The sequence below is a fragment of the Scyliorhinus torazame genome, chromosome 3 (assembly GCF_047496885.1).
Source record: "Scyliorhinus torazame isolate Kashiwa2021f chromosome 3, sScyTor2.1, whole genome shotgun sequence".
In the NCBI taxonomy this organism is placed as follows: Eukaryota; Metazoa; Chordata; class Chondrichthyes; order Carcharhiniformes; family Scyliorhinidae; genus Scyliorhinus; species Scyliorhinus torazame.
Genome location: NC_092709.1, coordinates 313,214,900 through 313,238,728, shown reverse-complemented (window position 1 = coordinate 313,238,728; position 23,829 = coordinate 313,214,900). Strand labels below are relative to the sequence as shown.

The 23,829-nt window shown below is 45.4% G+C and overlaps 1 protein-coding gene across 5 annotated transcripts in view; it reads left to right on the top strand.

The window, feature by feature from the left end:
* The window catches only part of fgfrl1a (fibroblast growth factor receptor like 1a), a 444,882-nt gene extending 422,985 nt beyond the window's left edge, over window positions 1–21,897 (top strand). For 2 of the 5 annotated variants that reach the window (XM_072497559.1, XM_072497558.1), the window contains exon 7: window positions 11,384–12,035. In XM_072497559.1, the coding sequence (XP_072353660.1) occupies window positions 11,384–11,814 (431 nt within the window). In that variant the 3' untranslated portion in view covers window positions 11,815–12,035. Of the gene's footprint in view, window positions 1–11,383; window positions 12,045–20,137 lie in introns of those variants that run through there. The other 3 variants (XM_072497561.1, XM_072497562.1, XM_072497560.1) reach the window with 3 other exon arrangements.
* Window positions 21,898–23,829: the final 1,932 nt, after the last annotated feature.

The window sequence follows — 23,829 nt, the reverse complement described above, 5'->3', positions numbered from 1 at the left end:
CATGTAAATAATACACCTCAAGCGGATCCAAACTACATGCACTGTTTAGTTTACTGCAGATCGACAAGGAGTAAGAATTTCCTACTTGTGTAATGTGTAAATCTATTCCCAAAATAATAAGAGGTAACTTCAGCGGTGTCAAGTGATTTTTTTATTTTATGTGAAATCAATGTGGTTTGAACATGCGACAGGTACACTCGCGTGATTTAGTGTGCAACTGCAATGGTATGTTTTCCTCTGTGTAGGAGGTGTAACAAAATCTGATGACCATTCCTTTTATAGGCATTTACACAGTAGTCCCTCATACTTCAGTTATGAAGGTAAAAGGTAGATTGGAAAAGTTCGGATTGTTTTCTTTTTAGAAGAGACGAGATTTGATTGAGGCATTCAAAACTCTGAGGGGTCTGGACAGAGTTGAAAGAGAGAAACTAAGTTGCCGTGGTGGCACAGTGGTGCTTCATAGCGCCAGGGATGGGGGTTCAATTCTGACCTTGGGTGACTGTCTGTGTGAAATTGGCAAGTTCTCCCTGTGTCTAAGTGGGTTTCCTCTTGGTGCTCTGGTTTCCTCCCACAGGCCAAAGATGTGCAGTTTAGGTGGATTGACCATGCTAAGTTGCCCCTTAGTAAGAAGTCTCACAACACAGGTTAAAGTCCAACAGGTTTGTTTCAAACACTAGCTTTCGGAGTGCTGCTCCTTCCTCAGGTGAAGGCGCAATCTTCCTGAGGAAGGAGCATTGCTCCGAAAGCTAGTGTTTGAAACAAACCTGTTGGACTTTAACCTGGTGTTGTAAGACTTCTTACTGTGCTCACCCCAGTCCAACGCTGGAATCTCCACGTCATGGTTGCCCTTTAGTGTCCAAAGATGTGCAGGTGGATTGGCCATGCTAAGTTGCCCCTTTGGTCCAAGGTTAGGTGGGATTACGGGGATAGGACGGGGTGGTTGGGCCTGGGTGGGGTGCTCTTTCAGAGGGTCAGTGCAGGTTCCAATGGGCCGAATGGCCTCCTTCTGCACTGTAAGGATTCTATGATTCTATTCCCACTGATGAAAGGATTTAAAATGAACAAAAGAAGCAAAAATTATGTGAGGATTTTTTTTTCCAGACAGCGAATAGTTAACGGTCTGGAATTTAAAAAAACTCTTCATGTGGGCGTCGCTGACAAGGTCAGCATTTGTTGCTCATCCCTAATTGCCCTTGAACTGAGTGGCTTGCTAATTCATTTCAGAGGACAGTTACGAGTCAACCACATTGTTCTGGGACTGGAGCCACGTGTCGGCCAAACCAAGTAAGGATGGCAGATTTCCTTCCCGAATGAATAGTACTGACCAGATGGGTTTTTATGACAATCCATGATGGTTCTCATGGTGATTATTACTGGGCCAAGCTTTCAATTCCAGATATATCGAATTCTGGCTGCTGCCATTGTGGGATGTGATCCTGTATCCCCAGATCTCTATCTTGGGCCTCTGGCTAACTAGTCCAGCGACATTCCCACCACGCCACCATCTCCCTAAAATACGCTGCTTGAAGATGTGGTGGCAGCAGGTTCAATTGAAGCATTCGGAATAGAATTAGACTGTTACCTGGAAAGGAAGAATGTACAGGATTATGTGTAGAAGGAAATTGCTCTTTTAGAAAGCTGGTGTAGACATGGTAGGTTAATGGCCTCCTTCTGCGTTATTACAATTCTGTGACGTAGGAACAACTCTCCTGTATGCTACCAATCTACCTGTTAAGTCAACTACGATTGAGAACTTTGTGCATTTCAGGGCATTAGAACCCAGAACCAAGGGAAAGTTAATAAAAAGTGCTTTGCGAAAAAAACTCTCAAAATATGGTACATGGTCTAAAGAGATGCAGTTACAGTCATCTTTGGCCTAGTAATGCGGTTTATATTGTAGCCATTTCTTTAATTGCAGAAAGGAAAATAAATATAGATAAACAATAAAGATTCTTGAAGAGGTGTTGTTATCAAAGGTAGAGACAAGTAATTTGCCCATGAACTCCAAATCCACACACTATCTATCACTGGCCCATTGTGGGTCGAACTACAATATGTATAGCGACAGGATATAATGCAGCTGTTCACCAAAGGTACTTTCACAGCATCTTTCAGTCTCAAAATTCACCACTCTCATTATCTCAATCTGGGACATCACCATTTTGTCAGTGGGAGCTTCACCAGTGCAGTGTTTTCTGAAGCAGGGTCTAAGATGGTGGAGCCTCAATTTACGCTTGACACAACTTGCACTTACAATTCTGTGAACGTCTTCCAATGATTTGGTCGATTTCAGCCAGGTTGCTTGATTATGAGCAGAAAAGTTGGGTCCTTATGTTTTTTGTGCAGGGATGCAGAGTACAAACAAATCATAGAATCCTCCACAATGCAGAAGGAGGCCACTCGGCCCATCGAGTCAGCACTGACCATCTGAAAGAGCATCCTACCTAGGCCCACGGCCTGCCCTATTCCCCTAACCCCACCTAACCTTTTGGACACTATGGGTAAATTTAGCATGTCCAATCCACCTAACCGGCACATCTTTCGACAGGGAGGAAAGCGGAGCACCCGGAGGAAACCGACACAACCATGGGGAAAATGTGCAAACACCACACAGACAATCTGCAGGTCGAGATGCAGAGATTAACTCTTTGGCATGTTTATGGTGTATCAGGCCGAATGCCATTCTGTGCCGGGTTTGTAACACACTTGTAACATCCTATCTTCGTGATAAAGTCACAGATGCACGGGAATCTTGTAGCTCCTGGTTCACACTCTTTTTTTTAAATATAAATTTAGAGTACCCAATTTGTTTTCCAATTAAGGGCCAATTTAGCGCGGCCAATCCATCTACCCTGCACATCTTTGGGTTGTGGAGGTGAAACCCACGCAGACATGGGGAGGCTGTGCAAACTCCACACGGACAGTGACCCAGGGCCGGGATTCGAACCCGGGTCCTCAGTGCTGTAGGTAGTAGTGCTAACCACTGTGCCACCTTGCCGCCCCTGGTTCACATTCTTAAGGTGGTGTTCAATCATCAGCTTTGTGCAGTTGTGTCTGAGGTCAGTAGTTTTCCTTGCTCAACTCTGCTGCTTGAGGGAGGGGAGCAGGAGAATGGCAGCTTCCATGGAGGCTCGGGACTGGCAATGGTGAGGTGGGGGGTTGGTGTGGAGTGAGTGGGGTTGGGGGCATTGAGGAGAGAAAAAGGGAAGAGCCTGGCATCTTGGGTGTGGTGGGGATGTCAGTCAAGGTAAGAAAATGAGTGGCCCAAAATGTGGTGTGAGTACTGTGGACATGTGGGTCCGACTCAGGGTGTTGGCTGGCAGAGTCCAAACAGAGTTTGTATTCACCTATGACATTTCAATTATTGCTGCTGAGAGGGGAGGGCCAGCTAAACCTGCAAGTTCAGTCATGTCCACAGAACAGTGAGTACAACACTAGACACTAATGTGAATATTGAAGAAAGAGTGAACAAAAAACACAACGTTGTTTCATCCACAATACAGAAAGTCCCGAACTCCTCTGTAACCATCAATCCGTGATAACCATGAAGTGTGCCAATACATTTAGTTCTCTGAATAAGCTTGTCTCAATAAATAATGATGATAGACATACAAGTGAAATTTAAATTTGAAAAATATTAACCTGTGCCCCCTTGGTGTTCTCAATATATCTTGACAATGGAGTTGGGTTTAAAGTTACGACGGGGGTGAAGAGCCTTCCCATCTGTCCAGGAGGCTCTCTTATTGCCTGCCCGTGCCTGCTGCATTGTCAGCTGTCGCTGGGTTTTGCCCCTGAAAGATTTCACCTGCCACTCCCTCCCTAACAGCACTGTGGGTGTGCTGACCCCTCAGGGAATGCAGCGGTTCAAGAAGGCTGTTCCCTATTGATGATGATTGTTCTAAGTTCCTCCCTTTCTATTACTGCTACATTACCTGTTACTACAGAGATGGTACGCTCCTCCACTGTGAAAACTGACGCTAAATACTGATTTAGAGTCGCCACCATTTCCGTGTGCCCCATATTAACTCCCCAGTCTCATCCGCCAAGGGACCAACATTCACATTAGCTTCTTTCTTCCCTTTTATATACTTATAGAAGCTTTTGCTATCCTTTTTGTATTCTGCACTAATTTTCTTTCATAATTTACCGTTGCTCTTTTTTAGTAACCCTTTGTGATCTTTAAAGGTTTCCCAGTCTTCCAGGTCAGCAGTTTTCCTTGCTGAACTCTGCTGGCCTTTGCGATATGGTATCTCTAGTTAGTCTTTATGTTAACTTTAACTTCATTGCTTAGCCATGATGTTTTTCCCCCCTCTTACAATCCTTCTTCCTTTCTGGAATATATTTTAGTTAGGAGGAATTGAGTATCTCCTCAAACAACTGCCACTGCTCATCAACTGTCCGACCTTTTAATCTTCCTGCCCAGTCGACATGGGCCAAATCTGGCCTTATGCCAATGGGGATCCAGTTTCTCGTGCTCAAACCGAATTTGAAATTCTGTCATGCTATGATCACTCTTCCATAGAGGATCCTTAACTATGAGGTCATTAATTAATTTCTCCTCATTGCACAATATCAAATCCAGAATAACCTGCTCCCTGGTTGGTTCCACAACATATTGCTCCAAGAAACAATCTCCAATACATTCAATGAACTCTCACCAAGACTACCCTTGCCAATTTGATTAATCCAGTCTATCTGCATATTAAAATCACCCATGATTATTGTTGTACCTTTTTTACAATCCTCCAATATTTCCTGGATTATTCTGTGCCCCACTGCGGAACTACTGATGAACCTATAGATTATGGCCAGCAGTGTGCCAATATTAGAGCCGTGAAAAGTTTTGAAGTGGCTTTAAGGGGAGGCAATGGCATAGTGGTATCATCATTGGACCTGAATTGGTATCCCACCACAGCAGATGGTGGAATTTTAATTCAATAAACATATGCAATTAGATGTCAAATGATGACCATAAAAACATTGTCAATTGTTGTATAAACCCATATGACCTACATGTGACTCCAGACCCACAGCTATGTGGTTGATTCTTAACTATCCTTTGAAATGGCCGAACAAGCCACTCAGTTGTATCCAACCACTGCAAAGCCAATAAAAAGGAATGAAAACGGACGGGCCACCCGGCATCTACCAAGACACCAGAAACGAAAAATGGCAAACCCAGCCCTGTCAACCTTGCAAAGGCGTCCTTACTAACATCTGAGGGTTTGTGTCAAAGTCGGGAGAACTGTCCATTGGACTAGGCAAACAACAGCCTGACATAGTCATACTCACAGAATCATACCTTACAGATAAAGTCCCAGACACCACCATCACCACCTCCAGGTATGTCCTGTCAGACTGGCAAGACGGACCCAGCAGAGGTGGTGGCAGTGGCATAAAGTCAAGACGGAGTTGCCCTGGGAGTCCTCAACTTTGATGGTGAACACCATGAAGTCTCATGGCATCAAGTCAAACATAGGCAAGGGAACCTCCAGCTGATTACCACGTACTGCCACCCCCACCCCACCCCTCTCAGCTGATGAATCAGTACTCCTCCATGTTGAGCACCACTTGGAGGAAGCAATGATGGTGGCAAGGGCGCAAAATGTACTTTGGGTGGGGAACTTCAATGTTCACCGAGAGTGACTTGGTAGCACCACCACAGACCGAGCTGGCCAAGTCCTAAAGGACATAGCTGCTACACTGGGTCTGCAGCAGGTGGTGAGGGAACCAACAAGAGGCAAAAACATGCTTGACCCCATCCTCACCAACCTGCCTGTCACAGATGCATCCCTTCATGTCAAGATTAGTAGGAGTGACCACCTCACAGTCCGTGTTGAGATAAAGTCCAATCTTCACATTGAGGATACGCTCCATTGTGTTTTGTGGTACTACCATTGTGCTAAATGGATTAGACTTTGAACAGATCTAGTAACTCAAGACTGGGCATCCATGAGGCGCTATCGGCCGTCAGCAGCAGCAGAATTGTACTCAACCACAATCTGTAACCTCATGGCCTGGAATATTCCGCACTCTACCATTACCTCCAAGTCAGGGGATCAACTTTGGTTTAATGAAGAGTGCAGGAGGGTATTGTTGCTAACTTTTGGTTGGCTCTTAAAATCGTAATTTGCTCTGTTTAACCTTTGCTCTAGAGTCGCCAGGTATCTTTATGATACCACCATGAGGTTCAAGTTCAAGTAATGATCAATAACTCAACACACCAATTAATAAGATTCAAATCAAAGCACATTTATTATACACAGTAAATCACTACTCATGCATAAACTCTACTTTCTAGGCTATTTCTATCACTAAAAGGCCTATACTTAGCTTCGGACTGGCCCACCAGTTCAGGGGAACAAATGGCCTTTTGTTCAGGTCCTGAGTCTGCAGGATTCAAAAGCTGGTATGGACTGGTAGCTAGGAGCGCCTATCTCGTAACAAGCGTTGACTTGGGACTTACTTGCTTGGCGGCAACAAGACAGGTCACTGTCAAAGGTTGGTTCAAGTTGCTGAGTGACCCTGCCAAAGAAGGACGATTTGAACTTGGGGGCTTTACTTTATAGTCCCCAGGAGCTTCCCGCCCTTTGGGGCGGACCCCGTACCTGGTTCCAAGTGATTGGACTACTTTCCGATCACTTGGATCGATTTCTCCAATGCTGGAGCGGTTCCCTGATCGCTGGGCAGTCCCTAAGTGTCCGTTGGCCTTCCTTTGTCTTGGCTCCTGCTGGCGCCGAGGGGTCTGGCTTGGCTTTGTTTACCTTAACTGTTGCCATTGTGCCTGGGAATCGCTCATTAATATGTTGATGGCTGCTACATTACTATGCAGGTGGCTGCTGGTTTCAGTGCTGTCTGGTTGTTTTGCAGGTTCCAATATACATGATTCCTGTATTTGCTGGTCTTTGCCTGTGCTGGCTGAATTTCCCTTCAGCCTTTGCGGTTCTCCATTTTAAGTCGGGAAGTGGCCAACTCAGGTGGCTACTGTATGCAGGGTTCAAGACCAGGCATTCCTAAAAATGAGGTGTCAACTTGGTGAAGCTACAACACAGGACTACTTATGTGCCAAACAGCATAATCAGTAAGCAATAGAGCTAAGCGATTCCACAGCCAATGGATCAGATCTAGGTTCTGCAGTCCTGCCACATCCAGCCATGAATGGTTGTGGACAGTTAAACAACTGACTAGGGAAGGTGATTCTACAAATATCCCCATCATCAATGATGGGGGAGCCCAGCACATCAGTCCAAAAGGCAAGGCTGAAGCATTCGTCACAATCTTCAGCCAGAAGTGCCGAGTGAATGATTCATCTTGGACTTCTCCGGAGGTCCCCAGCATCACAGATGTCAGTCTTCAGCCAATTCAATATGCTCCACGCGATTTGAAGAAACGGCTGAAGGAACTGGATACTGCAAAGGCTAAGGACCCTGTGAATATTCTGTCAATAGTACTGAAGACTTGTGCTCCTGAGTTTACTGCACCCTGAGCCAAGCTGTTCCATCGTAACTACAACACTGGCATCTAACCGGCAATGTGGAAAATTGCCCACATGTGTCCTCTCCACGAAAAGCAGGACAAATTCAACCTGGCCAATTAGTGCCCTATTAGTCTACTCTCGATCATCAGTAACATGATGGAAGAGGTCATCAACAGTGTTATGAAGCAGCACCTGCTTAGCAATAACCTGCTCACGGATGCTCAGTTTGGGTTCCACCGGGGTCACTCAGCTCCTGACTTCATTACAGCCTTGGTTCAAACATGGACAAAAGAGATGATTCTCAGCAGTGAGGCGAGAGTGACTGCCCCTGACATCAAGGCAACATGAGATTGAGTATAGCGTAAAGGAGCCCTAACAAAACTGGAGTCAATGGAAATCAGGAGGGAAACTCTCCACAGGTTGGAGTCATACCTGGCACAACAGATGATGGTTGTGGCTGTTGGAGGTCAATCATCTCAGCTCCTAGGGCAGCATGGCGGCGCAGTGGGTTAGCCCTGCTGCCTCACGAGGTCCCAGGTTCGATCCCGGCTCTGGGTCACTGTCCGTGTGGAGTTTGCACATTCTCCCCATGTTTGCGTGGGTTTCGCCCCCACAACCCAAAGATGTGCAGGGTAGGTGAATTGGCCACACTAAATTGCCCCTCAATTGGAAGAAAATGAAATTTTAAAATCATCTCAGCTCCAGGACATCACTGTAGGAATTCCTCAGGATAGTATACTAGCCCCAAGCTTTTTCAGCTGCTTCATCAATGACCTTTGATTCATCATAAGGTCCGAAGTGAGGATGTTTGCTGATGATTGCACAATGTTCTGCATCATTTACGATTCCTCGGACACTGAAGAAATCCATGTACAAATGCAGCAAGACCTGGACAATATTAAGTTTTGAGCTGACAAGTGGCAAGTAACTTTGCACCACACAAGTGCTAGATAATGACCAACTCCCACAAGGGGAAATCGAACCTTCGCCCCATCACATTCAATGGCATTATCATTGCTGAATTCCTCACTATCAACGGGCTGGATTCTCTGCAGCCTGACGCTGAAATTGCAGCCGGCGCCGGGGTAGATAATCCAGTTTGACAGCGCTGGTTCGGCGATTCTCCGGGCACCGAAAATCGGCGTCACCGCGGAGTACGCTGCGCCGCCGGGTGGCCATTGCCATTGCCAGAGGCCCGCTCAACAATCCTCCGCTCCCGACTGGCCGAGTTCCCGACGGCGTGGAACTAACCACCTATTGCTGGTCGGGATGCCCGGGTGGCAGCTGCGGACTCAGTCTGTGGCCGCCTGGTCGGGGGTGGGCGGATCGGAGACCCGGTTGGGGGGGGGGGGGCCTTATAGGAGGCCGGGGCATTAATGTGCGGGGGTTGTGGCTAGGGTGCGCGGCCGATCGGGGGGTCTCTTTCTTCGGTCTGGCTCCGTGGTCCGAGTCCACCATGGTGAACGGCGTGGCCGCTGGAGGCCGCCGCCATGTGCATGCGCGGCCTCTGACCCGGAGGTGCGGGTGCCCGTATCTGCATCAAAAGCTGCGAGATTCACTCCGCGTGCCTGCTAGCCCTCTACAGGGCTATGAATTAGTTTAACTTTTTTGCAGGAATTTCAACATTCCACTGTTTTTATGCCGGCGTGGGAACATGGTCTCAATAATGGAGAATCCAGCCCAACATTCTGGGGGGTTACTATTACACAGAAACTAAACTGGACTAGCCATTTAAACACTGTGACTCCAAGAACAGGTCAGAAGCTAGGAATCCTATGGTGAGTAACTCACCTCCTGATCCCTCGAGGCCTGTACATTATCCACAAATCAGGAGTGTGATGGAATACTTCCCATTTGCCTGGCCGAGTGCAGCTCCAACAACAGTTAAGAAGCTTGACATTATCCAGGGCAAAGCTGCCCACTTGATAGGCATCCCTTCCACAAATATTCACTCCCTCCACCACTGACATACAGTGGCAGCTGTGTGCACAATCTACAAGATGCACTGCAGTAACTAACTTCCTGCAGTAACTCACCAAGGCTCATTAGCAGCACCTTCCAAATCCACAACTACTACCACCTAGAACAGGCATTTTCAATGTCAGGGTCGCGAACCGTGGGTGGGTCGCGGAGCCGTCCGTCGCGGCCTTCCCAAATGCGAAATTCGCGCGCAACAGCCACGATCTCATTGCCGCAACAAGCGATGAGCGAGCATGCATGCGCAGTGCGGCCACAATTTCTTCATATGGTTGCCGCCTTTTTGAATTCTGCTCACATCTGGCATTGTTAAAAGCCGGCTGCTGCACACGAATTTGCGCAAACGGGAGCGCCTCGACGGACGGAGAGGCTTAAAGAAAGTGAGAGAGAGAGAGAGTTAAAGAGGCAGAGTGGTTTAAGGAAGATTTTCCAGAGTTTAGGGCTATAGCAGCCGACAGTACAGCCACCTATTATGGAGCAAAGGAAATAATGCACAAAGGGCCAGAATTGGGAATACAACAAAAGAAGGTTCAAAGCCGGCTGCCGCGGCTGTTGCCCGCAAATTTGCGCAATCGGAGTCGCAGAAGATTTTTTTAAAAATTCTATGTGATCTTCCTGCCTGAAGAGAGGCAGAGAGCATGTCACGCCCCCTGAACATCGACATCACGTGCTTTGGGCACGATTGCGATTCCTCCATTTTGGCAGCAGCAAACAAGGGAAGAGAAAATGGTGGGTCGCGAAGATTGGCCGGCGTGGGTCGCAAAGGTCGGCCGATATGGGCCACGAAGGTCGGCCAGCATAGTTCACAAAGGTCGGCCGGTTGGTAAAAATGTGTCCCTGGAAAAAAAGTTTGAAAAACACTGACCGAGGACAAGGGCACCTGGGAACGCCATCACCTGGAAGTTCTCCTCCAATTCACTCACCATCCCCACTTGGAAATATATCGCTGTTCTTTCACTGTCGCTGGGACAAAATCCTAGGACTCCCTTCCTAACAGCACGGTGGGTGTATGTACACCACAGGGACTCCAGCAGTTTGCCTCACCACCCGCTTCGCTAGGGAAATTAGGGATGGGGAGTAAATGCTTGCCTAGCCAGCGATGCCCACACCCCAAAAAAGGAATTGAAACAAATGCATGGCAGGGTCGCTGGTGGGCGAAAGATGGCAGAAGTATGAGGAGATGAAGGACGTAATAGTCCATAGAATCTTCCCAAAGTGGGGGAGAGATACTCCTCACACTGACTCTTTGTCACCTCCACCCACTCTTTCTGGGCAACTTTGATTGCAAATCCTCTTGCCACCTAACGGGTGGAGATGCCCCTCTTCCTGTCAACCTCATTCAATGAAAGCTCAAAAACCTGTACAGGGGATGGGTTTGCCTTGCAGCTTCTCTTGTACCGGCCATTGGCTCAGAATGTTGCCTGCAGCCAAAGTGCATCTTCCCTTCAAGAGATGCAGGCGGCCTTCAAGTCAAGTCAGGATAGTGAAAATTTTACATCCCTCCTCAGGCGAGGTGCCAATCAGCAGTACAGATAGTACTGACAACACACCGAATTAATGAGTGACATGATTTGGGCTCTGGCTTGTGGCAGAATGAACAGGCACATTGGTGATTAAGTACCATTTTGGGCCTGGAAATGCACTAGAAGCAATTTCTGGACGGGAACCTGGACAGGAATACAATTGTGGAACAGAATTTATCACAGATTTTAAGAGGGATATGGGTAAATATTTGAAGAACAAAGATGTGAAGAGCTTTCGGACAGGGGAATAGGTTAAAATGAAAAGCACTCATGAGAGCCCAGAGTAGGCACTACTGGCTGAATCGCCACCTTTTACCGTGTAAAGTTCTACCAATCCACTGTCAACATAATCACTTCATAGACACTGTCTCGGCAATCCTAATAGTGTGCTGGTTCTTTCCCACAGATGCCAGTCTTAATCTTGAACCCTGGAATAGCTCTGTCTCCCATGCCAATGTCTCAGATGTGAGCAAAGACACTAGGCCCAGCACTCACTCTGACACCTCAAATGGCACCAGTAACCTGTCAGATGGCTCAGCGGAACTGCCAGCAACAGGAGGCAGTGTGCAGTCCAGTAGCCCCAGGCCTCAGTCATCTGTAGAGACAGAGGGGACAGCAGAAGAACATGAGACGCCTTTGGCTATTATTCACACCTACCTGCCTAAGTTGATCGGTAGTTTTACAAATGTTTTTTACAAGCTGACTAGTAGCTATGTTGATGTGCAAAAGTTGAACACGGTGCTAGACGGTGTCTTCTGGCATGTTGTACCAGTGATGGATGAACCGCCAAGTAATAAATCATCCCGGTTGGCCAGGCCAGCTGCATGGGCAAAGTAGTGTGGTCCATGGAACCACACTGGATCTGGTGGTCCAGGATTTCTCCCTTTGCAAACAGGGGCCAAACCTCAACTATCCATCCAACGTCGAACACAGATTCAATAGCAATGATGGTCACCATCAACATAATCAAAATTCTGTCCTGATAAAGCAACCTTGAAATGCAATTTTTCCACCTTGGCAAATAAAAAAGTACATAGAAGCTTTCTGGAGCCGGTGACAGAATTTAAAAAAAATTGTTTGACCTGATTCACCTTTGTCCAGTGTTTTTTTTCTGTGTAAATACCACATTCAGACAACAAGAACTTATCAACTAGAATGTGGATAATCTGCACAAAGGCTGGTTGATACATCACTCTCAACTGGTTTTAGTACAAGTATAGAAACAGAGAAAGTAGGAACAGGATTAGGCCATTTGGCCCATCAAGCCTGTTCAATGTGATAATGCCTGTTCCTTTATATCAATGCCATACAGCTGCTCTCTCCGCATTTCCCTTGATGCCTTTAGTGTTGAGGAATCTAATTATTTCCTAAATACATCAGTGATTTGGCCTGCACAGCCTTCTGCAGTAGAGAATTCCACAGGTTCACCACCACCTGACTGAAGGAATTTCTCATCTCGGTCCTAAATGGCCTACCGCGCATCCTGTGACCCCTTGTTCTCGGCAGCCCCAGCCTGAGGAAACAACGGGCGAGATTTTCCAACCACCCCGCTGCGTGTTTTTCGGCTGTGGAGGTTCTACTGGTTCCGCCATTGTCAACGGGATTTCCCGCTGACCGCACCCCTTCTCGCTGGAATCCTGTCCGCCAGCATGGGACCAAAATTTTACACCGGCGTGAACAGCCAGTAAATCCCGTCCCATCTCTGCATGCAGTCTATCCAGCCCTGTCAGAATGTTATACATTTCAATGAGATCCCCTCTCATTCTTCTAAACTCTTATGAATACAGGCCCAGTCAACCCAATCTCGCTTCATACAACAATCCTGCCACCTCAGGAATCAGTGTGGTGAACCTTCACTGCACTCCCTCCATGGCAACTATATCCTTTCTTTGATAAGGGAGAGAACTCTCAGGACCACTTTGGAATTTATTGCTTGCCCCCAGTCCCGGCGAAAGTGATAAAACCTATCTTGAATAATGAATCCACAACATGGAAGAAAGAAAGAATTGCCTCTTTAGGTGGTTCAGTTGGTGGCACATTTGCCCCAAATCAAAAGGTTGTGGGTTCAAGACCCCACTCCAGGAGCTGAACACAAAAGTCTAGGCTGACACTCCAGTGTCTAGGGGAGTGTTGTGTTGTCTTTTTGGTGAGATTTTAAACTGAGGCCCTGTCTACCTTCTCACATAAAAGGTGGACATGGGCGGGATTCTCAGTTCCCCCAGCAGTGGACCGTTCGCTGGTGGTGGAATTCTGTATTGCCGCCACTTGTCAATGGGATTTCCCATTGCAGCCACTCCACGCCGGCGGGAAACCAGTGGGCGGGGGTGCGCTACCAGCGGGAAAAGAGAATCTTGACAACCGGAGAATTACAGCCCAGATGTCACTTTATCGAAGAAGAGCAGAGGAGTTCACTTGAGTGTCCTGGCCGGGTATCTATCCCTCAAACAAAGACAGATTATCGGGCCATTATCACATTGCTGTATGTGAAAGTTAGCTACTGCATTTCCAATTTAGAACAGTGAATACACATCAAAATGTACTGAATCAACTGCAACATCCAGTGGTTGTAACAGGCGCTACATAAATACAAGTTTTCCTTCCTCTCACAACTTCAGGATGTCCATAAGACCATAAGACATAGGAGCGGAAGGCCATTCGGCCCATCGAGTCCACTCTACCATTCAATCATGCCTGATTTCAACTCCATTTACCCGCTCTCTCTCCATAGCCCTTAATTCCTTGAGAAAGCAAGAATTTATCAACTTCTGTCTTAAAGACACTCAACGTCCCGGCCCCCACCGCCCTCTGTGGCAATGAATTCCACAGACCCACCACTCTCTGGCTGAAGAAATTTCTCCTCATCTCTGTTCTAAAGTGACTCCCTTTTATTCTAAGGCTGTGCCCCCGGGTCCAAGTCTCCCCTGCTAATGGAAACAACTTCCCTACATCCACCCTATCTAAGCCATTCATTATCTTGTAAGTTTCTATTAGATCTCCCCTCAACCACCTAAACTCCAATGAATATAATCCCAGGATCCTCAGACGTTCATCATATGTTAGGCCTACCATTCCTGGGATCATCCGTGTGAATCTCCGCTGGACCCGCTCCAGTGCCAGTATGTCCTTCCTGAGGTGTGGGGTCCAAAATTGCTCACAGTATTCTAAATGGGGCCTAACTAATGCTTTATAAAGTCCCAACCAATGAGGTAGTTTTGAAGTGCAGCCAATATTGTAAGGTAGGAGACGCAGCAGTAATGAGGTACCACCAGCTAATCTATTTTTGAGATACTGGTTGAGAGATTAATATTGGCCAGTACACAGAGGAGAACATGTCCTACTCTTTTTCCAAATGGTGTCATGGAATCGTATCCGGGCGCTTGAGATGTGGGCCCTCAAATTAAAACCTCCTCCAAAAGATAACATCTCCAACACTGCAGTGTTTTTCGAAAATTCGGCCCACTTTGTTTCCTCTGAAGGGAAAAAAAAGTTTATCTTATTTGTTGAACTTCTACATCCAAGCAGCACCTTATCTATTCTCTAAGGCTTTTTAAAAAATAGAACACAAAGCATTCTTCCAGTAATCCATTGGGGCTGGTTTAGCACAGTGGGCTAAACAGCTGGCTTGTAATGCAGAACCAGGCAGCAGCGCGGGTTCATTCCCGTACCAGCCTCCCCAAACAGGTGCCGGAATGTTACGACTAGGGGCTTTTCACAGTAACTTCATTGAAGCCTACTTGTGACAATAAGCGATTATTATTATTATTATTATTATTATTATTAATGCCTTAGCTTATTTGGCTTTCTTACAAAATAGTTGTTGGGGGTGACTGGGAGACCCTTCAGTTCTTATACAGCCACCTCCAGCCTCAGCAACAAACCTCTGATCTAGTCTCCAGTGATGATGAATGAACAGGCTGAATCAGTATCAGCTTGTACTCAAATGATTACCGCCACGGACTCAGTCTTTTGATCCTGAAAAAGCAACTGGCTTGATTGAAGAACCAGTGCTGACTGTTTGAGAAAAAAAACATTTTGGGAAATCACTTCAAAGATTCTTTTACTTGCACATCCCCAACAATTGAAGCGGTCTAAGTCTGTGACAAGTTTTTTAATGCGGCTTCAGCCCAAAACTGCTTGTCCTAGTGTGGCTTCACTTTGAGTATTATCAGCTATCTTGGGCAATGCAAAGACGACTTTAGCATTGCTCACAACAGGAAAGGCTGGAAACACACAGCAGATGAGGTAGCATCTGGGGAGAGAGAAAATCAGAGTTAATGTTTCAGGCCGCAGATCTGTTCTGATGGAACGTCAACCCAAAATGTTGGGCTGTATTTCCCGTGCTCTCGCTGGGATGGCCCACACAGCCCTGGGGTTTTAGGGCAGGGAAGCACCGAGGGAAGGGGAAAAAGATGGTGCAGCTGAATTTTGGAGCGGGTGGTGCAAGAGGAAGGTGGTGACATCTTGGGGTGGGGGGGTGGTATTTGGAGGTGGTGACATCTTGGTGGTGGGGGATGTGGTGACATCTTGCAATGGGTGCTGTTTTCAGCAAGGGGGACACGTAAAATAGGTCAGGTGTCTAACCCCCCCCTCACTGCAAGATGTCACCACCTCCCCCCACCACCAAGATGTCACCACGTCCCCCCCGCCCTCCGTCCCCCCATAAGTAGTAACATAGGTAGAGCTGGTTTAGCTCAGTGGGCTAGAAAGCTGGTTTGTGATGCAAGGCCAGTAGCGCGGGTTTCATTCCTGTACCAGCTTACCCGAACAGGCGCCGGAATGTGGCGACTAGGGGCTTTTCACAATAACTTCATACTTGTGATAATAAAAGGTTATTATTATTATTATTATTATTAACTTTCAAAAGGGAATTGGAAATATACTTGAAAAGGAGAAATGTGCAGGGTTATGGGAAAAGAGCAGGGAGGTGGGCCTAATTGGACAGCTCTTTCAAAGAGCTGACAGAGATACAATGGGTTAAATGTCATTCCTCTGTGTTAGACGATTTTATGAAGTAGGGGAAGACGTAGGATCAGGGTTGTGAGTTGCTCACTCAGGATTTTATATCCCTTTCTTGACACAGTGAGAACATCAAAAAGGGTCTCATACAATGCAGACAACTACAAGATTGTCTACTGGTTAGAGCTTTAGATAAAAAAACATACTTCCTGGCAAAATGAAGAATGCTATGCTGAGTTTCAGAGATGTCACAATGAGTATACTTCTACACAAGAACGGAGAATGGTGGTAAAACTCAGCAGATCCAGCAGCATCTGTAAGGAGAGAAAACAGCCAATGTTTCAAGTTTGTACAACTCATCTTCTTCTCCCCAGTTTTCATAGAATCATAGGATTCCTACAGTGCAGAAGGCCATTCTGAAAAAAGTGCCCCACCCAGGCCCCATCCCCCACCCTATCTCCGTAACCCTGCCCATCTTTGGACACTAAGGGGCAAATTAGCATGGCTAATCCACCTAACCTGCACACCTTTGGGCTGTGGAAGGAAACGTGTGCACCCGGAGGAAACCCACACAGACATGGGGAGAATGTGCAGACTCCACACAGTCACCCAAAGTCGGAATTGAACCCGGGTCCCTGGTTCTGTGAGGCAGTAGTGCTCACCACTATGCTGCTCCTTTTTGTTTGACCTCTCCCCATTATCCCCTCCTTTGTAGGCTAATTAGAAAAGGTTGTTTGTCAAAGTTAGTCCCGGGTGCCTGCAATGGCATTCAGATCAGGTAACATCTACTGTGAACCCTCTGTTCCGCTAACTGCATGTCGACATACACACACCAGCCTCCTAATAGATCTGGTGAATCTCCTATTCAGTTCCTTCAGCAAAGTAGTCATGGCAACTGGATAACTGGTGGAGGAAGTTACAAAGGGCATTGGTTCAAATTTATGCATCAGTGGTGACCAGTTTGGTTTACTTTCCTGCCCCTGTTTTGTATAGAACCCAACATAAGTATACTTGCACAATATTGTGCAAACAATGAAGCTCGTGCAGCAGTCCGCTATGGATGCACTTGATGCAAGAATCAGTGCAGCTGGCTAGGGGTCACCAATTGTCTTGGCTAATATTTATCCCTCAATCAACATCAGCAACCTAATAGATCATCCTGTCATTATCAGATCACTGTTCCTGAGAGCTTTCCCCTATTCCCCACACCACCTCGACACTTGGATTCTTCACCCTCTGGTTTAGCAGGAAAAGCTACCAGCCTTCCATTCAACACCCACCACATAGAATAAATGATGGTTTGCAGGTGGGACCTAGCAACATGTCTGCTGTGGGGTGGCTGACGTCTCTGGGACCATTAGGAAAAGGCCTGTTGGCCTGGCTTTTGGAAGGAGATGATTGTCCTCTTGTCAAACTTCTCAACCTATTTATTTTAAACCGCGACCAAGCCCTTCAAAAAGCAGACCTTTGGGATTCTGTCCGTCCCTATAAAGCTTTCTGAAAATCTAAATATACCACATCCACCAATTTCCCCTCATCTATTCTGCTAGTTACACCCTCAACAAAACTCCAATAGATATGTTAAACTTTGTTTCCCTTTCATAGATCCATATTGACTCTGCCCAATCTGACCATTATTTTCTAAGTGTCCTGTTATCACACCCTTCAGTGTAGATTCTAGTATTGTTCTGCTACGGATGTCAGGCTAACAGATCTGTACTTACCTGTTTTCTGTCTCCCTCCTTTATAAAATAATGGGGTTACATTTGCCACCTTCTAATCTGCAGTAAGCATTCCAGAGTCTATATAATTTTGAAAAATGACCATCTGTTCACCTACCAGCCTATAAAGGTACAAGCAGAAAGTAGAACCATAAATATCTAACTATCTCCCTCTCTTTAGATGTCTCACTCCCTCTATATTCACTCCTGCCACTGTTGCTACTCGGCATTTTATTCAGCCAGTGGAAGACAAAGGAGGTATGAGTTAAAATACTTGATTAGTAATCTAGAGGCCTCCACACTAATGATCAAATTGTACTGTCGAGGGAGCTTAAGTTCAGTTAATTAAATCTAACCAGGAATAAAGATAGGGTCAGTAGTGATAAGCATTAAATTACTGCATTGTCCTAAAACCTCAGCTGGTTCACTAATTTTTTGTTTTTAAAATTCATTTACGGGATGTGGATACCATTGGTTAGGCCAGCATTTATTGCCCATCCCTTGTTACCCTTCAGAAGATGGTGATGAGTTGCCTTCTTGAACCACTGCAGTCCTTGAGTTGTAGGTACACCCACTGTGCTGTTAGGGAGGGAGTTCCAGGATTTTGTCCCAGCGACAGTGAAGGATCAATCGGCAATATATTTCTAAGCCAAGGTGGTGGGTGACTTAGAGGGAAACTTCCAGGTATCCGCTGCTCTTGTCCTTCTAGATGATAGTGGTCGTGGGTTTAGAAGGTGCTGTCTAAGGACCTTGGTGAGTTACTGCAGTGCATCTTGTAAATGGTACACATGGCTACCACTGTTCCGTGGTGGTGGAGGGAGTGAATGTTTGTGGAAGGAGGAGCAATCAAGCAAGCTGCTTTGTCCTGGATGGTGCCGAGCTTCGAGTGTTGTTGAAGCTCATCCAGGCAAGTGGAGAGTATTCCATTACATTCCTGACTTTTGCTTGTAGATGGTGGACAGGCTTTGGGGGGGGGGGGGGGTCAGGTGAGTTACTCACAGTGGGATTCCTAGCCTTTGACTTGCCCTGGTAGTTAGTCACAGTGTTAATATGGCTAGTCCAGTTCAGTTTCTGATCAATGATAACCACCAGGATTTGATTGTGGAGGATTCAGCGATGATACTGCCATTGAATGTCAAGGGGCAATGGTTAGATCCTCTCTTGTAGGAGATGGTCTTTTAGGAAAGGAAATCTGCTATCCTTACCTGTTCTAACCTAAAAATGTGACTCAGGATCCACAGCAATATTTTTCTCCAAAATGGCCTCGCAAGCCTCTCAGTTGTTAAGATGGTTCACCATCGCCTTCTCAAGGACAGTCAGGGATGGGGAATAAATGGAAGATTTGCCAATGATGTGAATGAATTTTTAAAAATATGCCATGTGCTCATTTTCATTCATGATTGTTTAATTTCTGTAGGGAAGTACATTACCTCTATTGGTTCCTTTCTTTCAGTGCTTGGCAAGCTGGCAATTTTGTGAAACTGTCAATTCACTGAGCATCCAATGGCATGAGCTCTTGTGGTACATCAACATATCACTTGGCTATCTCGGCACAGGTTTAACTTGAACAATGTAGGGAATGATGTGGAGATGCCGGCGTTGGACTGGGGTGGACACAGCAAGAAGTCTTACACCAGGTTAACGTCCAACAGATGTTTTGAATCAGAGGAAGAACTGAGGAAGGAGCTGCGCTCCGAAAGCTAGTGATTCGAAACACACCTGTTGGACTTTAAACCGCTGTTGTAAGACTTCTTAATATGCCCAAGATAGGGAATGTCATCTTGAAGCATTCAAATGGTTCATATGGAGAATTAATACTGACCTTTCTATTCTAGAGTTCTATTTTCTCTGAGGCTTCGCCATCATTATACCAAATTAGATCCAATGATTAGTGAATGAGGTTGTGTTTTAATGCCACTCTGATGAGAAGCTAGTTCAATTTGGTAATAATCTAAAACAGATTAAGCCGCTCCAAAGAGGCATGGCATCATTCATTTTGGTTGTGAACTGCATGGCCACTGTGATCTTTTTGATTAGGCCACCCTTCTAAAGTTTAGACAGTATGATGTTCACATTGAGTCTTATTTCACAAAGTACATGTGTTAAAACCCAAGTGTGAATGTTATTCAACTTCCAAGTCCTTGTGTTGCTATTTTAGTGCATGGTTAAAACCATAAATAAAGTAGGCATCCTTTAATTAGTCTCTTTTTTTTGATTGGTGCCCTGTATACTCTTGAAAGAGCCATTGATTTCTCCAGCCATTGCCAATGTAAAATCTGTAAACAATTTAACAGTTGATTTATGCTTTGGCGGCAACGTTAGGTTTCATGACAAGAGCACGGGCAGTCAAAAAAGACAGAAAGAATTTGTGGGCCATCTGTTCCTGATTTTCGTCACTTGGTTTTAATTTTGTTTGTCTTTCTTCCCCCTCTTTCTCTTTTATCTTTCCTGATATCTTCTGGATGCCTGATGTGCCGTGCCAGACCCGAAGCCCCCGAAAGCACCTGTGGCTACCTCTTCCAACAGCAGCCTGCCATGGCCTGTGATCATCGGCATCCCTGCCGGCGCCATCTTTATCTTCGGGACCGTCCTGCTTTGGTTGTGCCAGGCCAAGAAGAAGCCGTGCTCGAGCCCGGCGGCGACCGTGACGCACAGGCAACAGCAGCAGCCGCCGCAGCAGAGGGACCGAGGCTGCGTGCCGCAAGGGCCCGATAAGGAGGGCGTCACGCCCATCAACTACGAGGAGTACGTAGCTCAGCAGCAGCACCTGCTGGCGCAAGGGCCGCCGCCTCTGCTGCCGCCAGGCCCCAAAATGTACCCAAAGATTTACACGGACATCCACACCCACACGCATTCACACGTCGAGGGCAAAGTCCACCAGCACCAACACATCCACTACCAGTGTTAGCCCGCGGGCCCCTGGTGTTGTTCACTGCGGCATTCTCCAGCGGGGGGGAGGGCCCCCCTCAAGCAACTCAAACCTTGTCAGCCCCGCCACAACACGCACACACACTGCCAGTAGACTGAAGGCTGTCTGGCAAAGAACCTGCCAGGAATCTGGGAGACGAAATGGAAAATGGAGCTAGCTGGTCAGAAATTCCTATGAAATGAGAATGTACTTGGAAGCAAGAGGAACCCAGGTTACAATGAGTGATTCAAGGTGATATTTTAGCGGCGATTCATGCCGAAAGATTGATTTAAACCCTATTTTTCATTATTAAAAACTACAAAAACTCAAATCATCTCACACCCCAATCCCAACCTTATGAAACGCAACTCAATTTTGGGTGCGCAGTCCAACTATTTGCATCTTTGCCCCAGTGACTGAGCAATTACTTTGTATCGATAAATTATATTTTAAAAAAATGTAAACTACTTGAGGTATATTTTAATACTGTGAGAACAAGTTGGCCTATGCAGTTAATTTCACTTGACATAAAGATACCTTATCGACACCACCAAATAATATTTATATATTATATATATATTTCAAAAATAATTACTATTACCTGGAACTTGAACAGGGATAAACAAAGATTATATTTACAATCATTTACACACACACACAAACAAAACCCTGTGCTTGATCAAGGCTTCACCACTGGCTAGTGCCAAATCAAAGTTTTGACTATATGTATTAAAGATGCTGTCTACATTAAGTTCCTGGCTGACTTGATATTCGGAATTGTGTAGTCTATGCTACTATATGGACATCTGCTCGGCACTGTGGAGACCTTAAAATGAACCCCGCGAAATAATTATGTCCAGCCACTGCCATTACTAGGGAAAGGAACAGCAGGACAAAGCTTCAAATGTGAACTGTCTTGGTGAAATATGAATTCACCCCTGGAGCAGAGGATCGGACTGCTCTGTTTCACCGTCACCCACAGTAGAGACACTGGACCATCCATCATACCAAGGAGGAATATTAAAGTAATCACAGTCCAGCAGCTAAACCCCTCCCAGTCCCTCCTGGTGAACGTTACTGTGCACTTGCAATCACACCGTTCAGTTCTGTTCGATCGTGTTTCAATGACATTTTAGCAAATAGGACTTCGGTAGTGCCTTGCGTGGATTAGAGACACTAACCACAGATCTAAGCCTTTCCTGTTGCTGTAAAACTATATAGATTTAAACAGAAAGTCATGTATATTTAATTTATTTTGTTAAGTGAGAAAAAAAAGTGTATCATATTTTCCTCTAAAACAGGTGTTTCGATAAATATATTTGATCAAAGGCGAAACTGATTTGTTACAGAGTTTTTACACAGCGTGCATTGGCTTGTGACTTTGGTGAGTGCAGGGATACAGTGTGTGAAAAACCTTACAGTCAAAACGACCAATTTGCAGTATTCTTTATATCGACAATCCTGAAGACCGCCCCATTGTTGCCGACAGCTTTTTCGCGCGTTTGGAGCAGAATTGTGTTTTTGTCAACATTTTCAAAAAGAACATTTTTTATTAGGAAGATGATCTTATGGCATTAAGGACTGATGTCACTGCACTCGGTGAGAGCAGAGCCTAATACTGTTTCCCAGAAGGTTATCTAAGCGGTTTCTTTTCTTTTTGTGGCGATAATAGTCTCTTAAAAGACACCTCAACACATTAACAATCATTGCTATGGAAAATTCCTAGAAGATTAAAGCGAGCGCCTGACGCTGTAAAAAGCGAACAACGAACGACTAAAACGATTCCAGACTTCCAGCCTGTCCTAATCACCTGTAGTAGCACTTTATTGTAAAATCTGAACTCGGTCCGTGATGGGTGAATTCAACTGAAAGTTTTTTAAAAATCTTTGGATTGGGAGACATTACGCCTAGACCACCTTTTCAAAATGTGGACTTGTAACATGAACCATAGCTATGTTGAAAGTTTGGAGCTAATCAACCAGCCTGTGGTCATTCATGCCGAGGTAGCAAGTTACTGGCAAAAGAGAGTGAAAGAGTCTCAAACTGACCAAAATCTGGCAACACGTGTAGGAAAAAGTAACACAGCAGTATGGAACAATAGCGGGTGAGTAAGAAGTCCCACATACCATATCGTATGCTAACAACAAAAGCAATGCCCTTACTTGCCAGCACAGACTTGTCTTTTTTTTCCAGTCAAGAATCTCTCTTTGATCAACTCATGCTGGTTAAGAGCAACATTTCTTTAATCTGCTAAACCTTTTTCAAGAACGATATTGATTAAGAGGTAGATAAGTGGACCTTCATCTCCTATCTCTGCTATTTTTCTTAAATAGTATTTCCTTCAAAAAAAACAAGTGGCTGGCAGTTGAAATTAATTCTCATGATTTGTTAATAAAAATGTATTCAATTATCCAGCAATGGGGGAACTTCAATAATGCGAAACATAAGCAGATACAACTTTAAAATGTTCCCTAATCTGCATAGCCAAACTACATATTCCAGCATCCGAGGTAATTTGCTTTTATCCATGCATATAATACTGCCTTTTATTCTAAAAGATCGTGACAGGAGTAAATTCTTGATCAAGCCGTCAGATTTATATCTCGGTATGTTATTTATGGCTGGAGAGTTGACTTGGAATTTATTAAATTAATATATTCAGCAATTATCTAATTACAAACAACTCCATTGTCTGATGGGGAGACAACTTTAAATGTGTTAAATTGTAGCCGCAAAACCATATTCAAATACTTTGTGCCAATGAGGCAACCTGAGATGCTAGTTAGCTCACGAGAGTAGAAATGTAGCTTTGAAGTTCAGTGTTCCTTCCACGCCCTCTAAATGTGCATCAATAACAGAAGGATTGTGTGCATGTCGCAACTTAACAGGGGCACACATGAAATCATCTTGATCATGATTTTTGTGACACGTCTCTTGTCCAATCTTTTGAGTACTATCGCCTCAAATAACATTTCACTGTTCTCAGCATCTATTCTCAAGCTGATTCTCTTGACAATACTAAACTGAAAATCACCCACTGGTAATGTTAAGGATGTTTGGAATAAATACAATTTTAGTTAAATGGTAATTCTGAAAGAAAAGTCAGGCCTCTAACCTGGCCTTGATAACCCAAGTCATCAATTCTGCTTATGCCAGCTCTCTGCTTCCAGGCTCTGCAACTTACATTTTACAACAGTAATATTGTTGTTGCACAGTATTTCAAAGTCAATTATTTTGTATGTTATCATTCGATATATGATTTATCTG